General features: G+C 38.1%; 1 protein-coding gene and 1 long non-coding RNA gene across 3 annotated transcripts in view; one reads left to right on the plus strand and one right to left on the minus strand.

Moving 5' to 3' along the window:
• LOC309486745 overlaps positions 1-19,646 on the minus strand; it is a 387,401-nt gene that overhangs the window by 136,109 nt on the left and 231,646 nt on the right. The window lies entirely within an intron of this gene.
• atrnl1a (attractin-like 1a) overlaps positions 4,923-19,646 on the plus strand; it is a 259,263-nt gene continuing 244,539 nt past the window's right edge. For both annotated transcript variants that reach the window (XM_082154105.1, XM_082154106.1), the window contains exon 1: positions 4,923-5,655. In XM_082154105.1, coding sequence (XP_082010231.1) covers positions 5,312-5,655 — 344 coding nt within the window. In that variant the 5' untranslated portion in view covers positions 4,923-5,311. The remainder of the gene's footprint in view (positions 5,656-19,646) is intronic.

The raw sequence follows: 19,646 nt of genomic DNA on the forward strand, positions 1-19,646 counted from the left end.
TTTCTGGATTAATGGATAGTCTGGCAGTTCACAGATCATATTGACAAAGCAGAACACTGTTTGTTTCATTGCAGACTTTGTCCGAAGTGTGGATTGTGAGAGGTCATGCTTGCAGAAGAGGAAAGATATCAGGATAAATACAAAGGTAAAAGGAAAAAAGTATACTATAAATATATAAAAGGCTCCACAAGCACAAGAAAAATGTTTTTTTTTTATGGCTTTTAGTCCACATCTGCTAGGCTACTCCGAAAAGGAGGGAAAAAAAATATAGGCGGCCAATACTTATTCCATATAAGGAAACATTAGTTCTATTTAAGAGGGATGTCGTAGCTGGGAATGATGTCTCACTTGAGTTGACCGCGTTCCAGTAAACAAGTCAGAAAACTAAGATGGACTTGTTCAGGCAAAACGTTGTTGTGCTTACTCTTTCGAAATGCAAACACATAAAAAGCGGTATTTCTTAAAGATAATGCAGAAGAATCATGTTCACAAATATGTTGGATAGTATACTGTGTGGACCACTGAGTTTATTGAGAAAAAAACTAACAGAAATGCTAATAAACAACACATTACTTGGGTTTCACTACAGCTGATCCTCTGAAAAGCCATATTGGATTCTGAAGTCGAGTTTCCCAGTCGCAAATGTATACTTTTTGGTGGCGTTCCAGTTAAAAGTTCCTACGGGGCCTAGGAATTTCCCACGTCTGTGAACAAATGTATTAGGCTACTATTACTCTGGTTTGCTTCTGACTAGCAAAAGCAAGTAAAAAAAATCTTCAGTCGCCGGCCTTCAATAGATAGATTTACGATGACGTCACATTTCTCCCGCAACTCCTTACGGCGCCATCTTGTGTGTCAAATGGGTCAAGCGTTTGTGTTACGGAGCATGATAATATCCTGAATCGGCATTATTCTGAACATGAAAATCATTCGATTATTCTCCGTTTGGCTGGAGTTAATGTTCAGTGCTGCACTTGTGAACATTTAGAGGTTTTGTGCTCTGGAGATGTGACACTTTATCTAATCATTTCCAAGATGGGCTAGCTAAATGCGCTAGCTCTCATCGGCTGTCAAATCGTTGTAACGTTACCCAGGCGGCTACTATCGACGACACAGCCCTTGAGAGGTGTTGGCTGGTTAGAAGCACACTCTGACGATTGTCCACCTTCATCACTTTCTCTGTGGCCACATCAGCTGGTCGAGCCAGAGGCAGAGGCTACACCTGGAGCACATCGCTCCGTGCCTCTGCTCTCCATCTCTCTCCTACACTAAATTAGTTCGGAGCGTTGTGTTGTTGTTGTTTTTTTACCCAGATGGTGTCTTGACACTGAGTCTAAATGTACCGTATAATAAGGGCTGTGCAGATATCAGCCGCCTGGCTACAGCGATGTGAACCGTCAATGCAGGGCTCCAGACTAACTTTTCAACGAGGGAGAGAGAGCAAGACAGCGCTTAGTTTGGAGACGGTGAAGTCTTGTTTACACTTTCGCCTGGCTCAGAAGAGAGAGGGAGTGCGCGCGCGCGACCGTCTCTCTCTCTCTCTCTCTCTCTCTGCTCGTTCTTTCAGTTAAACATGCGCCCAGTTCATCTACATTACTCACCGATCAAATAAGACTTTGGCGGGCGCTAAAACAAGTTCAATGCAGGAGAATTCATGCGTGAATTTAACTGAGTAGTACATGACCATGCACTCGCACAAATGCGACCACATAAAATTTTAACTCGCACATTATAACAAAATAATTGTATGCTTCCAGAGACTTTCTTCCTCTTAATTCGTCAAAAGTGTACGCACTAACGGTGTGGATGAGATACTTGGCAATGTCCATTTCCTCAATATCGGGGTACGCCGCAGGATTACATAACCAGTCCTCTTTCGACATTGTGTAAGGATCCTTTCCATCGATATAACTCAATTTCTCATCATATCTTGCCTTGCAAACATCGTCTAATGTGTCCCTGTAAATAACCTTCACCTTGTCGCAGGTTTGGAGGAATTTGTCATCGTTATCTCAACACAAAAGAGTCAAAAATGCTTTATATTAACTGGCTTTATATTAATGCAGCACTGTGAATGAGCCGTGTCTCCCAGTGGCTTACTGACAGCTTTGACACACAACATGGTGGCGCACCGCAGAGGATAATGGGTAATTCGAGAAACGGAAACCCATCTATATGCAACTCAAAATGCCTCATTCTACTTCATTAAGAGTAACACACACAAAAAGTCTAATTTCTTTCTTTTACATGTAGACAACATCCTTATGTTACTAAAAGTAACAAATCCTCAAAGTACCAAATGTCATATTCTTTGTAACCTGTCTCTATTTTAATTCTAGTCCCATGTGTGTTTAGTGCATCTACAGCACCTTCTGTATCCGACCACAAGAGGCCACTAGAAGATCTATTTTTCCCATTGATGCACGTTACCATAAGTCACCACTCAACTACAGTTTTTTACAATATAATTTCCATAACAACAAACTAAGAGGATGATTCTGCGAATGTAACATTTTACAGCTAAAATTCTAAATTAATACTGAGATTTTTGTAATGTAATGTATGTTGTTTTTTGTCTATGGATGTTGTAAGTTATTTATATGGACCCATGGGTCTGAAATAAAGAATGAATAATAATGTAATGGTAGCCAAAGTAGAATATACACTTTAATCACTGTGATATAGGCTATTTTCAAGTGTAGGCCTATTTCTAAATAAATGATAGCCTACTGCATCTATGCATCTTTTTAATCTCCTGCCATTTTGTATTGCAACACTAGACACATAAACAAACACTCTGCCTTTTCTTCAGTGTTGTTTTCGGAGTAATCTCCAGCTGCCTCTAATTTGTGCATTAGTCACATGATAAAGGCTATGATGAAATAGTGGAAGCTAACCAATTCTCTGTATTTCTGTTATTGGCCAATGGACGATTGTGTAGATCTGGTGATGTGATGTATGTTTGTTTAATCTGGGTTACCATTTTCCAAATCTAGGTTTAGTTAGGCTATAATAAAAATAAAAATAAACAAATTATAAGTAAATAATAATAATAATTGTTATTTAATAAGTACATTGTCCTCACAGTGTTACAGTGTTCTATTCTGTAGCTACTGGAGTCAGGACAGATGGTCGGCTCTATTGCGTAATCTGTTTCTGCTATAAATCGTTTACAGAATGTGATATTGCATGTTTATCCTCCTCGTCAGTGTTCCACAATCACTTTCATTGCAGGTGCTTAGGCTGATGCATTCACTATGACCTACTTCAAGTAATCCTCGAGGGAGATCTAAAACAGCAAAATAAACCAAAACGGCCTCATGGGCCTTGTACTTTAAAATTAGACACATTTAATAATCCTTAAGATTGACAAGCCATTTCAGTTTCTTTTTTATTAACTGTATTGTATACTTACTGATGCCTGGTTTGCTGTCATTTATCAATATGTTTTTACACATGCTCATGACTTACTTCAACATCTAAATCAACATGAAAATTTGCTGAATGTCATAAAATCTGGCAAATATTTAAATGGAAATTCTTTTTAGCAACCCATAAAATCTAGTTTTGCTTCCCATGCCCCTATCAACCTTGATTATGTCCCCTTCCAGTGGGGCAGCCAGGTTACATAAAGTGGTACAAATTTGGCTAATATTAAAGTCCTCCATGACTTTCTGTTTTCCTTGGTTTCTATCAACAAAGCCAATCTAATTTTCCTGAGAGAGAAGGAGCAGTTCTCCTGAGTGAGATAATTGTATTTCTCTCCCGCTGTGAGTGTGCAGTGTATGGCAGTGTATGGCCCTCTGAGAATGTTGTTGACACCTTACCAAGATGATACATCTTTATTTGTCTATGGCATGCAGTCATTTTCTTTTGTCCTATGTAATTATCACAAATGATTCCCTGCACAGTGCATTTGGATACATTTCAGTTTCACCAGAGTAAAGGAATGCTGGGGAAATGTTGATTAATGAAATGTTAAACAATCCATAGCTTAATGCTTTATTGACAATAGTAGTGGCAATATATTGTAAGTTGATGTAGTCATTTATTGTGACGTATATCCAAGTGAAGCTGCTTCTCGAACAAGAAAAAATGTAGGGCGGGTCTTGATTTTGTCCATTCAACCTGGAATTTACTGGATGGTTGTGGTTTGCTATTGCTGTGATCTCATGTGAGTGACAGGTCGGCCCGCCCTCCTGCCAGTAAACACATCATCAGAGAAGAGAAGAGATGTGCTGCAAAAGGGAGGGGAAGTTATGCTGCGTTCACAGCATTTAATAATTACCGTAAATAAAGCCCTGTATACTATGAACAAAGCTAAATAGATATATTTCAAGAAACAAAAACTATAAAAAATGTTTTATTTAAATAAAACAAAAAATTTAATAAAAGCTAATATAAAATATAAATAAGCAATGTAATAGCAAGAGAACAAGAGAAAACTACTTTTGTTATGTTGAGATCATGAGAAATGATTGACTAGCCAACATCTTTTGTATTCCGCAGTAGAAAGAATAGGCTACACATGTTCGGAATCACATGGGGGTGAGTAGCTAAATGATGACAGAATTGTAATTTTTTGGTGGAGTATTCCTTTATTTTATGACCTTGACAAAAAAAAATATATATATACATTTTCTCTTAGAACTTCGGTACCTCGCCTAAATATACCTATAATGCACAGACCACAACTTTTATGACCAGCACGACGCGCGCAGTTCTAGACAAATTAATAGAGCGCTGTCACTTTAAATGTTAGACGACTAGGAGTTTCCCATCCTACTATGGGAAAGGCCTGGCTCTTGAATATTAATTGCATCACGTGACCGATTGGGCGCGCCAGGATGGTTACCAATCAACGCTGGCGTACTCTACTTAATATTCATAATCCAAACCTTTTCCATAGTAAGATTCGTCATTTCGCTCTGAGCTCAGCTGGAGCACCAGTAGGGAAGGGAACTGCACATTGTTTTGGATAGGAGTTGAGCTGTCATTCCCCTCCGAGTGCATCTCTGAGAGAAACAAAGGCGAAACGGCAACAACAGCACGACTTATTGCTCGGAAACGCATGCTCAAATCATGCAGTTATTTTTGCGACTATGTTGGCACAGTTTACGAACATAACTGCACATCTGTATCTCATATGTCGCTATTTCTGGAACGATATAAATGATATGGTTTTGGCTTTTTTTGGAATAACGCGCTGTGTACAACCTCGAGAACAGACTGGAAAAAGTTCCGTTACATATTTGGTTTCTAAATTCCTGCATGGTGGCAATGACAACAAACTACACATTGTAGCAAAACCATGAGGAGTGTTTCTCTGCTCTGTAAAGAATTCAGATTTAAAAACCCGAAGTCTAATGAAGACTGTAACCTTATCTCTATGCTTAAATCAGAGGAGAACGGGAGGATGGATTTTGGCAGAAGAATGTCTCCAGCCTTCTCCACGAGGTGTTTCCTATTTAGGACTGAGGAGCTCAGGACGTACCTTTTCACGTTTGTGATGTGTTACCTGTTAATATGCACTGAAGGATCCTATTCCAAAACCTGTGATAAAAACTGCATCTTTGGAAGATGTATCAATGGAACTTGCGTCTGTGACCAGGGATGGGCTGGAGATCAATGTCAGCATTGCCAAGGGAAATTCAAGTGAGTAACGCTTTTCCCTCCGGGTAACAGGTTCATTGTTTGCAAACAACGTTTACATGTGGCGTTAGCCGTACATTAAGGCGGATTACAAGAGTGTGGAACTGGAAAAGCTTTTCCCTTCTTGGTTAAGTGTTTGCCTTACTGTTATTAAGAGCGCAAAGGCCAGAAAGCGTTTTAGTTTTTTTATCCACTTGCCTCTTGTTGTTGCATACAACATATTCAGAAGGGAATTATGTATTATACATATACGTTATTATTATGTATTATATTATTATAATACATAATACATAATAATGATGTATTATACATATACGTATACATATACATAATCCAAGATAAAAATGGATATATATATTCATATAAAAAGGAGCTTTTAACGTTCATAGAACCTTTGCATTGATCAAAAGATTTTTTATAGTGGAAAAAGGTTATTTGTGTTATTAAAATGTTCTTTACACTATTCAAAATAAAATGCTTCTTTTAGGAACTGTTCACTGAAAGGTTCTTTGGGGAACCAAAACGGTTCTAGCATTGCTGCAAAAAAAAAAAAAAAAAATTTGGAACCTTTATTTTTAAGAGTGTATCATAATAGTCAGATACTGAGTCTAGGATTCATGAAAAGTTACAAGTGTAACAAGCGTGACGTGTTGTCAAGTCAGAAGACATTGTAGAGAACTCTTCATCATGTCATACTCATATGGTAATTATGTGTATTGAGATTGTGGATTCCAATCAGGTCTAAGTTGAAGTTTTCTTTTGCAGAAATGTATTTGGGAGAACTCTTTTGACTGAACCATAGTAAAAATAAATCACTAAAGAAATCTCATTTTATTTATCTGAGACACCAATGAGAATGAGATATATGGAGAGCAAATTGAGACCTTGGTAATCTCGGTAATGAGAGTAATCTCATATCTCATAATAATTGCAAAATAGGTATTTTGAGGTCTTTCAGAAACTGCTCAGATTTGCTCAGAAAACCTGCAGTAAATAACATTTCTTATCACATTTGGCCAAAACCAGATTGTCTGGCCAATTCACATTGCTTGTAGGGCTAAACTCTTACGGTCCACTGTTGTTTCATTTGTGTTTATTTTATTTCTCCCAAGGAATTTAAATCAAATATAATTGAGAACTCAATAAAATCTCCTGATCTATGAATGAGCATCTCTGAGAATTGCATTCTCAGTGTTTTAAACTTAATGCACATTCAGTGGTTAAGTAGTTGCATTTAGAGGTATACTTACATTGGTGTTTGAAAATGGTTTCCTCCTTGAGTTCAAATACATTTTGCTCAAGTAAGGGATAATGATGTGGTGTGTTTGAACTGGCCCTGTGATTCTGCTCTCTTTGAAGAATCGGCCATGCTGATTATGTTCAATCATGTGTAAGTGACATGTTATCTTTTGCAAACGGAAAGTGGTACTTTTGGCTGTAGAGGAAGTGTGAAAATAGGTAGACTCCCTATGCGTTGTTTTCAGCAGCACTTTCATCCAAATGTGGGTACTCTAATGCTGTACTTTATATCTCAAAATAGTTGCTAGAACGTTATGGGCTTGCAGTGTCACTCATCAGAGTGCCTTCTGGGGAGGTGAGGAGCTTATAAAGAGCTTAACTGAAGGATCTGACCTTGTATTTCCCTTATCTTTGAAAATCTCCACAATGTCTATTTCATTTCAAAATGCCTTGTAATCTGCCAGAGAAGTGCTTGTCAGTCAGAGATTTAAGGGAAAGTTCACCCAAAATGTACGCACTCTCATATTAATCCAAAGTTCCAAACCCATATGAATTTCTGGTTACACTTTATTTTAAGGTGTCATTGTTACAGTGTAATTATATATTTAAGTACTGAGTAATATTAAGCAATTACATGTACTTACTATAGGGTTAGGGTATGATTAGGATTTGGTTTAGGGTTAGTTGCATGTAATTATGCATCATTTATTGTTATTACTATGGTAAGTAGGCTACATGTAACATGTAACAAGGACACTGTAAAATAAAGTGTTACTGAATTTCTTTTTACCGTGGAACACAAAAGGAGAAATTCTAAAGCTTTGTACTGAAGAAGAATTGCATCATTTTTGTTATACAGATACTATGGGGGATGCTTTCAAGCTAAAAAAAAAAAAGAAAATGACACAAAGCCCCATAAAAATGACTTGGGTGCAATATTATTCTTCTTTTTTATTTTTTAAGTTCCACAATAACTTTCAGTGCAGAAAGAGACCAAAATTTTACTTCAAGTCTTTTAATGAAAGCCTTGCCAATGCATGTCATTGTGCATGATTATTACGGACGGACGGACGGACGGACAGAAAAATTGTTCTGGAGTACTATATAGTTAAATAGTCGATAGATAGAAAAGGAAAGGAAAGAATGTGTTAATCTGAAACCATTGTGAGATAGTTTGCAATAACTCTACCTAATTGTGACAGATAGATAGATAGATAGATAGACAGACAGACAGACATACAGACATACAGACAAGGAAATAATGCGTTAATCTGAAACCAGTGTATTTTTAGGTAGTTTTCGATACCTAACTCTACTTAATTGTGAATGACTGACAGACAGACAGACAGACAGACAGACAGACAGACAGACAGACAGACAGTGATGAGACCTTGAAGTTGTCTTGGATCATTGTTTTTACTGTTCTTATACTGTTCCTTGTGCATTTTATAATATTTACGTGGGGTTTTTATATTTCCTGTTTTAGCAGAGTATGGCCTGAAAGAGAGCACCGACTGTATGGGAGCACTGATTTGAGCTATTTATGGAAATGTTTGTGCAAATGTATGTTGGTTTCCTTCCTATTTATTGTATTCATGGACTTGTTTTAACTCTTGTTCTTAATCATCTTGTGTACTTATTTATTCATCATGGTAAGGCATGGGTACTATGGTCCAATTTCTCCAATTAGTAAGCGGGAAATGTGTAAGAAAACCGTCACTGGTGGAAGGGAGGATTGGAGGATGGATTATGGTTTGAATGAATTTGAACAAGGTTATTTTAGCGTTGCTTGAGCGCACTACAACTCTGGCCTCCATAGTTGAAGAGTTGTGTGTTAGTACCTATAACAGTTCTAGTTTTTAGACAGTTTTTATTGATAACCTGCTTTATTTCTGATCTTAACCATATTCATTTGCACATTCGCTTTGATAAACATCTTTTTAGATGGCAACATTGCTCCCGTATTTACATCTTGTGATTCTCCTTGTGATGGCTTCGGTCTCTATCACACAGACAGAGAAGGAAAGAATGTGTTATTCTGCAACCAGTGTATTGTGAGATAGTTTGCGATTCCGAACTACTTAACTATGAATGACAGATAGATGGATAGACAGATAGACAGAGAAGGAAAGAATGCGTTAATCTGAAACCAGTGTATTGTGAGATAGTTTGCGATTCCGAACTACTTAACTATGAATGACAGATAGATAAATAGATAGATGGATAGACAGACAGAGAAGGAAAGAATGCGTTAATCTGAAACCAGTGTATTTTGTGAGGTAGTTTATTCTCTACTTAATTGTGAATGTTGTCTTACCAAGGAAGGACAGGTGATGTCAGTGTTTAAAAAGTATATTATTAAGTTGCCTTCCTTATTGTAGTTTATGAAAAGCGCTATAAAAAAAAAAATTAACTGTCTTGGGAAAATTTACTTAAAATTTACTTAAACTTTACTTTCTGGAAACATTGCAGATTATGGTTCCTGCATGGAGATTACATGGCTTCATGCTTGACATTAATTATTTAGAAACATGTTATGCATGTCTCGCTGTAGTGGTTTGCTTTTGGAGTAAAAATGAACTAGCTGTTCTCCAGTTATAATTTATTTATTTCATCCTGGAACATATTTAGTTGTCCTGAGGGAGTCAAAAATAGCTTCAGAAAGATATTTCAGAAATATTCTCCTGCTGATGGACTTTTCTGTGGGCACTCTGCCAGTGGGAAATCATGTAATGCCTTACTTAACGCCCCATTTTAATAGAATAGAATAGGAAGAAGATGTGAAATGTGAATCTTGGACCTTCAGGGGTCACAGTGGATGGCAGAACTTTGTCATACAATTGCATTTCCTCTCATTTAGACCACTAATATTGTTATGATTGAAAATTTGTGTCAGTACTACTCTTGAAAGTGGAGCTGAATGCACAATGATAATCATGCTTTATATTTTCTTTGCTTGTTAAAAGCATTTTGTTGCAGTTATCATCAGAGTTCTGGTCAGTTAGAAAGGATAGTTACTTTTTTTCAAACATAATGAAAATGCAGAATAAATGCAAAAAATGCAAAATGCACATCTACTGTAGCAATAAATTTGTTGTAGGATCAGATACTAAATTAATTAAATAAAGCAAATAGATGTACAATATGAAAGTCAGTTTCAAACCCTGGCCAATAGGGTAATTTTGATTTCTATAATAAATATAAGCATCTGTATAGTTTCACATACAAGGCTTAAGCCTAGTCCCAGACTAAAATGCATGTTGGAGCTGTCTTAACTGAGACATCTTAAAATATGCCATTGTTTTGTCTCAAGATGCACACACAGTAATGTTTTTATTTTCTAAGGCATGTTTAAAAAAGCTAATTAAATTAAATTATTTATTAAATAATGTCCATATGTCCAGAAATGACCAGTTCTAAAATAATACAAATCATGCAGATAGCCTACATCATGTATTACAATGATATCATTTAAAGGACAAGTTCGGTATTTTACACTTAAAGCCCTGTTTACAGATCGTATCTGATGAAATAGAACGGTTAAGATTAAAATTTGGACACATGCTGCTGTCCCGAGAATTTTAGGTTTATTTCGCTCCCCCCCCCCCCCCCCCCACCCCCACAATGGTTGTCTATATGCACTGGAAGATTCCGTCCTAAAAACACATTAAACTTTCGTTTACAAAGATGTGAAACTCACCGAGTGGTCAGGGGGTGTTCACTGATATGTTCCATCAAAAATCGCTGAAAAAGATGCATTCCAACAGGTTTTATCGTAGTTTTTGTCCAACTCCATTGACTTAATAGGACGTGGTGTGAGACCGCAGCACCTTTACGGTATTACTCCGCCGCTTCTTCTTCTGCTTCTTCTGTGTATTCAATGAAATGCCCGTGGTTTGCTTGCAATTGGCAAAGGTGCATTATCGCCACCAACTGGGCTGGAGTGTCTATTATTCAAGCTCTCAACGGAAGAATCACGGGTGTGACGCGTTTGGCAAAATAGGTCCACAAAAGCGAAATAAACCTAAAATTCTCGGGACAGGAGCATGTGTCCAAATTTTAATCTTAACTGTTCTATTTCATCAGATACGATCTGTAAACAGGGCTTTAAGTGTAAAATACCGAACTTGTCCTTTAAGAAGTTATAACAAGTTGTGATCATAATGATTACAATATAGAAAATGTGGCAGTTGTGTATGTTGATGGCATCTTGAGGTAAAATTGTGGATGCTGTACACTGGTGGTGGATGAGGAGAAGACCCCCTGATTGTAAATTGCTTTGGGTGTAGTAGTACATAGTAAATCGCTATATAAATGGCTCATTTCATTTCATTTCATTTCATTTCATTTCATTTCATTTCATTTCATTTCATTTCATTTCATTTCATTTCATTTCATTTCATTTCAAGCTAATGGAAAATAATTAGCCTATAGTTGCTGTTCATAACATTTCAAGCAACAGATAATCATGTGTGTTTCATCTGATGTATCTGGAGTACAAGGTTATGAGATGTATTATGTGGATGATTGGCTAAAGAGATGTGTCTTTAATCTAGATTTCAATGGGGAGTGTGTATCTGAGTCCTGAACATTATCAGGAAGGCTATTCCAGAGCTTTGGAGCCAAATGTGAAAATGCTCTCCCACCTTTAGTGGACTTGGATATCCTAGGTACTACCAAAACAAAAGTCAAGAATTTTGTTATCTCACAGAGCGTTATGGATTGTAGATCAATTAAATACACAGGAGCTGAACCATTAAGGGCCTTATAGGTCAGTAGCAATACTTTGTAATCGATTCAGAACTCAATAGGTAACCATAGATGATAAAATTAGTGTTATATGATCATATTTTCTTGACCTGGTAAGAACTCTTGCAGCTGCATTTTGGACTAACTGTAGCTTGTTTATTGAGGATGCAGGACAACCACCAAGGTGTGAATGCATGAATTAGCTTTACTGCATCAGAAGCAGAAAACATGTTCTGTAGCTTAGCAATGTTTCTGAGGTGGAAGAAGGCTGTTTTTGTAACATGAAATATGATTTTCAAAAGCCACTGTCTAATATAACACCCAGGTCTTTAACTTTATCTTCTAAGAGATTCTCAGGTTTTTGGTTCAGTAAGTAATACCTCAGTCTTATCCGAATTTAATAGAAGAAAATTACTGGTCATCCAATATTTTATATTTTTAACCTGTCAACTTGGATAATTTAGAAATTTCATCTAGTCGTAATGAAATATATAATATCATCATATAGTATCATCAGTGGAAACTAATTCCATGTTTTCTAATAATGTTACCAAGGGGCAGCATGTATATTGAAAATCAGAGGGCCTAAAACAGACCCTTGCGGCACTCCATAATTTACTGACGTTAACTTGGATAATTCACTTTTTAAATAAACAAAATAGTAATGGTCTGAAAGGTACAATCTAAACCACCTTAAATCCTGTCCCTGTATACCAGCGTAATTTTGTAGTCGATCGTATGTCATGATCTATATATTGTTGAAACGCAGCACTAAGATTAAGTAAAACTAATGTTGAGATGCAGCCTTGTTCAGAAGCTAGAGGTAAGTCATTTGTAATTTTAACAAGTAAAGTGCAATTTCTGTGCAATGATGGGGCCTGAATCCTGACTGTTTTTTTTTTTTTCATAGATATAATTTTTTTGCAGCAAAACTAAGCGGACACAACTTTTAGTATTTTAAACATAAATGGAAGATTTGAAATGGGTCTGTCATTTGCCAATTCATTTGGATCTAGTTGTGGTTTCTTAATGAGAGGCTTATTAACTTCCAGCTTGAATGGTCTTGGGATATGACCCAGAGATAGAGAGTTATTAATATTGACAAGGGACTCTTCTGCTACAGGTAACAACTCTTTCAGTAATTTAGTGGGTATTGGACCTAGTAAACATGTTGTTGGTTTAGATGTAATGATAAGTTTATGTAACACTTCCTGTCCTATTGCTGTAAAGCACTGCAGTTGTTCTCGAGGGGCGATAATTGAGGCTGAATCATAAAACGGCAACAAAGATTGGTCATTTACAATTGTATTGTTGGATGCTTTTGATTTTCTCAGTGAAGAAATTCATAGTCTCTACTACTCCTACTCCTAAACTGTGATGGAATATTCAGTTCAGGTGATGTCTGTTTATTTGTTAATAATCTAGCCACTGTACTAAATAAAAACCTTGGATTGGTTTGGTTATTTTCTATGAGTTTGTGGAGATGCTTGTCCCTGGCTGCTTTTAGAGCCTTTCCATTATTTTTATTTTTTTTTATTTTTTTACATCTTTTCCTTTTTAGTACACATCAATAAGCATACATAAATGAGTTGGTAAAAAAACAACAACAACAACAACAAAAAACCCCACTAACAACATTTGTCCTTCTGTAACCAGAGGGGGAGATTCATTTTTTCCATAGACCATAATTGACAATGGATGAAAAAAGATCCACATCAGGAGGGTTTCTCTTGAGCCAACATTTAGTGACAGCTTTTTTGTAGGCTACCAGACAGATCTTCAAGAGGTATCACTTTTACCCAAACCCTCCGGAGTAACCCAGAGGAACATATTGGGAAATGACAGCCTTATATCCTGCACATTAATTGTCGCACCCTTATCCAAAAAGGCTGAATATGCGGACACAACCAGAAAATGTGGTCTCAGTCAGCTTTTAATGAACCACACTCCCTCCAGCAAGGATGTTGTAATCCCAGATGACAGAGATTTTTGCTTTGGTGTTATAAAAAATCGAATCAGACTCTTTCATCCAAAATTGCTCCAAAACAATGAGTTTCCCAAGCATGTAACCATACTTCCTCAGGTATATCCTCCCATTGCTTTTTTAACATAGTCAACTGAATTTTTATTCATTAAGAAGATAGTGTTTATATTGCAAGCAGGACAAGGCCGAGGGTCGTGAGAGAACGGCGTGAGGTCTCGTATCTCACAGAGGAGCTACGGAAGCATTAAAGGATGAGCAGAGATGGTGAAGGACGAGAGAGGACCAGGCCTAATTTAACTAGGGCCTAATCCTGGCTTAATCTAAGCCACGACTGTGAAACCAGGCCATAGTGTATAATATTTCAAAAATGTATTAAAACAATACATAAACATGTTTGTTTTTGTTGTGCTGGATGTTTGTCAAGTCATTTAGTCATATTATACACAATTATGTTGTCTCTTTCTGCAAGTCTTCATTGTAATTCATAGCCCTGTTGATGACCTCAGATGTATTTTTAGAGGGTTTTGCGTGAATGTGTGGATGGATATGCAGTGTTATGAGAGGATGTTAGTCGGAGCACTGCAAAGTCACTCCCAGTTCTTTCATGTGAAACTGTCCTTTAGTGACAGTGTCCTTCTGCTGATCTCTCGGAGTGCGTGTTGTTTATATGACCATCTGTCCATTACAGGATAAACTAATCCATCTGAAATGGAAAAAAGCCTGAAATGGACATTCTCCAGCTGCCCCACCTTAAACTTTATCCCATACACACTTTACAGTTTTTGGCAGTGTGTGTGGTGTTTGACTGGGCTACTTTTTGTATGCTAATGTGTGGTCAGCTTTATTTTTACTTACATTTATGTATTTGTTTAATGAAATAATATAAAATCTAGTGATACTAGACTAATTTAATGATATTTGGAGATTTTGGAGATAAAAATATTGGCAATGTCTCCACTTGGCCGATTAACATTACACAATCCTGACAGCCCCTATTCATTAACAATTCTTATTTGATGTTTTGTCAAATATTTTTGAATAAATTATAATAAAATCGTATGTGATACAAGTTCTGATTTAAAATATATTTGAGTAAATTGAGAGATGGAGAAATGATTTGCATTCATCCAAATGCTGTCAATCCCAAACAGTGACTATGAATGCAGCCATCATGTGTCACGGGAACACACAGAGCAACAGGTGGATCCAAATGTAGCATATTTATTGTCAGGGCAATCCAACTCATAGTCATCCATGCAGGGGTCAAAATCCATTTTAGCAGTCCAATAAACAAGAAACAAAACAAGAACAGGCGAGGAAACAGACTTCAGAAGTGTAAGTGCCATTTAAACAATGACTCCGTGACAAGCACTAAAACAGACAGGATATTTATACACAGACACTAACAATGTGATAGGGAACAGCTGAGTGCGATCACGAGTGATGAGAACAGACAAAGGATTATGGGAAATGCAGTTCCAGAGTGAATGGTGATAGTATGGGAAAGAGACCTCTAGTGGAAACCCGGGGAAACACAAACCTGACACTGTGACATAACCCCCCCCCCCTCTACGGAGCGGCTACCAGACGCTCCACGACCCACAAAAAAAACAACTAACACAAGAGTCCAGGAGGGAGGTGGAACGGTGGAGGATCAGGGGGAGGGATGGGGGGCCAGGTCCATGGAAGGGAACGGAAACAGGGGGTGACGGTTTAGCCGGCGGCCAGGGCGAAGCAGATAGTCCATCGGGTGGCCAGGGCGGAGCAGACAGTCCATCTGCTGGCCAGGGCGGAGACGACCCCTCGGGCGGCCATGGCGGAGACGACCCCTTGGGCGGCCACGGAACAGGGACAGACACCGGCTCAGCGGCGGCCATCTTGTCAGGAGACACTGGCTCGGCAGATGGGACCTGAACAGTCTCTGGCTCGGCAGACGGGACCTGAACGGTCTGACGGGACCTGAACGGTCTCTGGCTCGGCAGACCTGCTGTGTCTCTTCCAAGCATGCAGTACTGCTACTGCATAAAAGAGGAAGACAGCCCTCTTTGCCGTGGCAGGACTGATGGTGGGTAGCGCCGGGACGATCTCTGGGATGACAGCGGGCTGCATGGGGACGACCTCCGGGACGACAGCGGGCTGCACGGGGACGATCTCCGGGACGACAGCGGGCTGCACGGGGACGATCTCTGGGACGACAGCGGCCTGCACGGGGACGACCTCCGGGACGACAGCGGCCTGCACGGGGACGACCTCCGGGACGACAGCGGCCTGCACGGGGACGACCTCCGGGACTTTAGGGAGACGGTAAGTCTTCCTCCTCCTCCGCCGTTTCTTATGGCGAGGTGCAGGCTCCGGGCTGGACAGAACCAGCGGCGAAGGGAGCTCTGGGCTGAGCATCACCGGCCCATGGTCGAAGAAAGACCGAAGTGGAGAGTGGGTCCGGTGCTCACCTCTAGCACCTCCTCCCCTACGGCCTCCACGAGTCCCCGAAAATCTGGCCAGACGGGTTCCCCTAAAAGACTCTGTCATCGATGGAAGGGTGATTAGGGGATTTGAGTGCCATGGCCTCCTCAGTCTGGCGGGCCCATAAAGCAAAGCCCTGCAAAATGTTCATGCTACTGGATCCATTTGTTGACGGGAGTCATTCTGTCACGGGAACACACAGAGAAACAGGTGGATCCAAATGTAGCATATTTATTGTCAGGGCAATCCAACTCATAGTCATCCACGCAGGGGTCAAAATCCATTTTAGCAGTCCAAGAAACAAAACAAGAACAGGCGAGGAAACAGACTTCAGAAGTGTAAGTGCCATTTAAACAATGACTCCGTGACAAGGACTAAAACAGACAGGGTATTTATACACAGACACTAACATAGGGAACAGCTGAGTGCGATCTCGAGTGATGAGAACAGACAAAGGATTATGGGAAATGCAGTTCCAGAGTGAATGGTGATAGTATGGGAAAGAGACCTCTAGTGGAAACCCGGGGAAACACAAACCTGACACTGTGACATCATCATGGACATTTGTATTACTGATAAATGGCTTTTCATTCTTGGAACTTAATTTTTTCATGTTGGCATGTTTTTGTGTTTTAGTTTTTTTGTTTTTATGATCAAATGTTTGAATAAAACATTGAAAGATTAATGGCAGATGTTACGGTTATTATTTATTAGTAGGTTAACTAAAGGATTTATCGGCTGATCAGAAAATAATTAGATTCTCTTAAAACTAATCAATTGATTAATTGACTAATCTTAAAAAGAATCGATAGATTAATCGACCATCAAAATAATTGTTAGTTACAACCCTACTATTTACTATATAATATTAAATTATTTATTAATTTTAGTTGTTTAACGTGCTTTTGACATTTTTTAGTTTTTTAATATATCTATTGCTGTTATTTTTATTTTATTTTTTAGTTAAACAATTTGAGTAGATTTAAAGAAAAATATTTAATTATTTAAATTGTGTAAATGGTAAGAGTAAAACCACTTTCTTTTAATTTTAGTAAGTTTGCACCCTGCTCTCTTGTCAACAGCCTTTGAAAAACCTTTATAGATTAACAATCGCTAAAATCTGAGATGCTTGACCTCGACCACTCATATCCTCTTTTTCTTGAGTCTAGAGTAGTATGCCACAGCCACACACTGTTTTGCGTTTTGACTTCAGACTGGCTAAAGACGGTTCCTGCATCTGTTCTGCTGTCTGTCTTTGTATCTCCATATGTCATTCACTGTTGATTCTTTGATATTTCTCAGTCTTTCAGTCTGTCTCACTATGTCAAATGTTTCTGTTTCTATTTTGTATCAGCTGTCTTAGGTCTCTGTCTGTAACCTCTGCTCTGTCTTTTTTTAGTCATGCAGGTACGCTTGTACCTTTGTGCATTTGAATGTGTATAGAGTCAGGATTGTGCAGTTATATTTCTGTGTGCTACCATATCATATAAGACATGCAATTTGAAAGACATGCTTGTGCACCATTCAGAATTTGATTGAGAATTATAGTTCAGTTAATTCACTAAATTTACCTTACAGTTATTTTTTTAGAGATCAACATATATTTTTTATTTTTTTTTATTTATTTTTACGATACTGGTACCGATTATTTGTAAGCTCATCAATGTCTTGTAACCGATAAGACCGATATTTAATGTTTTACTTCTGCTTTTGTTAAATTTCATTTTAATAATATCACAATAATAAAAACATACCATGTTTGTTTTTATTTTATAACTGCAGCAGCAGCAACAATAATATGAACAATAGGCAAGATAAATTGACAAAGTGTAATCGGTAACACTTTACAATAAGGTTCAGTAGTTAACATTAGTTAATGTATTAACTAACAAACTAACAATGAGCAATACATTTGTTACAGTATCTATTAATCTTTGTTAATGTTAGTTAATCAAAATAAAGCTGTTCGTTGTTTGCTCATGTTAGTTCAGTGCATTAACTAATGTTAACAAATACAACCTTTGATTTTAATAATGTTGAAATTAATATTAACTAAGATTTATAAATGCTGTAGAAGTATTGTTCATTCTACATATTGTTCACTCAACTAATGAACCTTATTGTAAAGTGTCACCGTGTAATCTATTCAAATGCAGAGCATAAATAAATAACAAGGGAGTCTATCAACTTTGCATATATATGTAATATTTCATTTTAAACTACAGTTGAATGTTTAGGTGTTGTTTATTAGGCTATATTCAATTCTCATGTTTAAATAATAGCTCTTAATCCTCCATCCCATTCCGGTGAAATATTAAGTGCAGTTCTGCATCCAGGGTGAGGTCACTTCTGAAGGCTTCTGACCTGTTCTGTGTTTGCTTTACTGAGTCTCTGGTGTGTTTTCCAGTGCTCCTGCTGGGATTGTTTTGATCGTCTATGCTAGAATACATCCTCTGCTCCATTCCTCCCATCCTCCCTAGTCCTCTTTCTGTCGCTCTCATCTTCTCTCCTCGGGCTCTCTTTTTCACATTCACTACAGGGGTGACATTTCAAGAGGGTAGAGAAGGATGGTTCATGTTAAGTTCAACACAAAACCTGCATGTGAACTCTGCATTTAATTATCCCTCCTTATCCAGTTGTTTTTTTCACTTGCTGTCTTTTGAGGTTTTTTTTTTTTTGTAGATCTTGCACTTTTCCTCAGCTTTAACCTTCATATTTCAATTAATGCATACCATATGGCTAAGGAACATATGGAATACTACTGATTATATTCACAATGATTTTGCTGGCAATAGGATTAAGTAGAGTATTGCAATGATAACTTCAGTCTTTCTGTATGTCTCCTATCTGTCTATCTGTCTGTCTGTATGTCTGTCTGTCTACAGATATATATATATATATATATAAATATATATAGACCATGTTCACCTATTATCTTTTCTTTTTGCCTCGAATTTTTGGCTGTTTTTAGCTAATAATTTTTAGCCCTGTTCACTTATAATCTTTTTGTCTTGGCCCTTTGGCCTCGTGTTTTGTCTTTTTTCGCCTTCTCACTGTTTTTCTCTTCCTACTCCAACAACTGCATCTGTGTGCAGCCAGTATCTGTTTGTCTCTTTCCCTTTTCCTCTCATGGTGAAATGACCGCAGTCTGACACAGAGAGCATGTCAGTCAGTCAGGATCCCCGTGGGATTGTCCTCGACTCTATGATATCACCTCGCAGGCATGATTCTGAAAGCTCTGTTCAGGGTGTGGTGCTCTGGACGCCACAGCGCGCTTTGATTATTTGAGTTGAACTCTGGGTCTGCTCTTGGCTGACTGCAGAGCGGCATCAGTATACATGAGCTCTAGTTTACACAAACTGTGTCCGATTCCTCACAGCAGGGCCAGATGAGCAAGGCTAAGAGGCCAGGCCTGATGTCTTTAGGGACGTAATCCCTCATCCTCAATGGCAGTCTTACAGTTTGGGAGGCGGTCAGCATTTAGTGTTAGCATTTATACTTCATATAAATGTGTCTGAGTTAACACTGATCCCCTGGAATATGCATTTGTTGGGACGTG

The sequence above is a fragment of the Leuciscus leuciscus genome (genome assembly GCF_965113295.1).
Source record: "Leuciscus leuciscus genome assembly, chromosome: 22".
NCBI classification, from domain to species: Eukaryota; Metazoa; Chordata; class Actinopteri; order Cypriniformes; family Leuciscidae; genus Leuciscus; species Leuciscus leuciscus.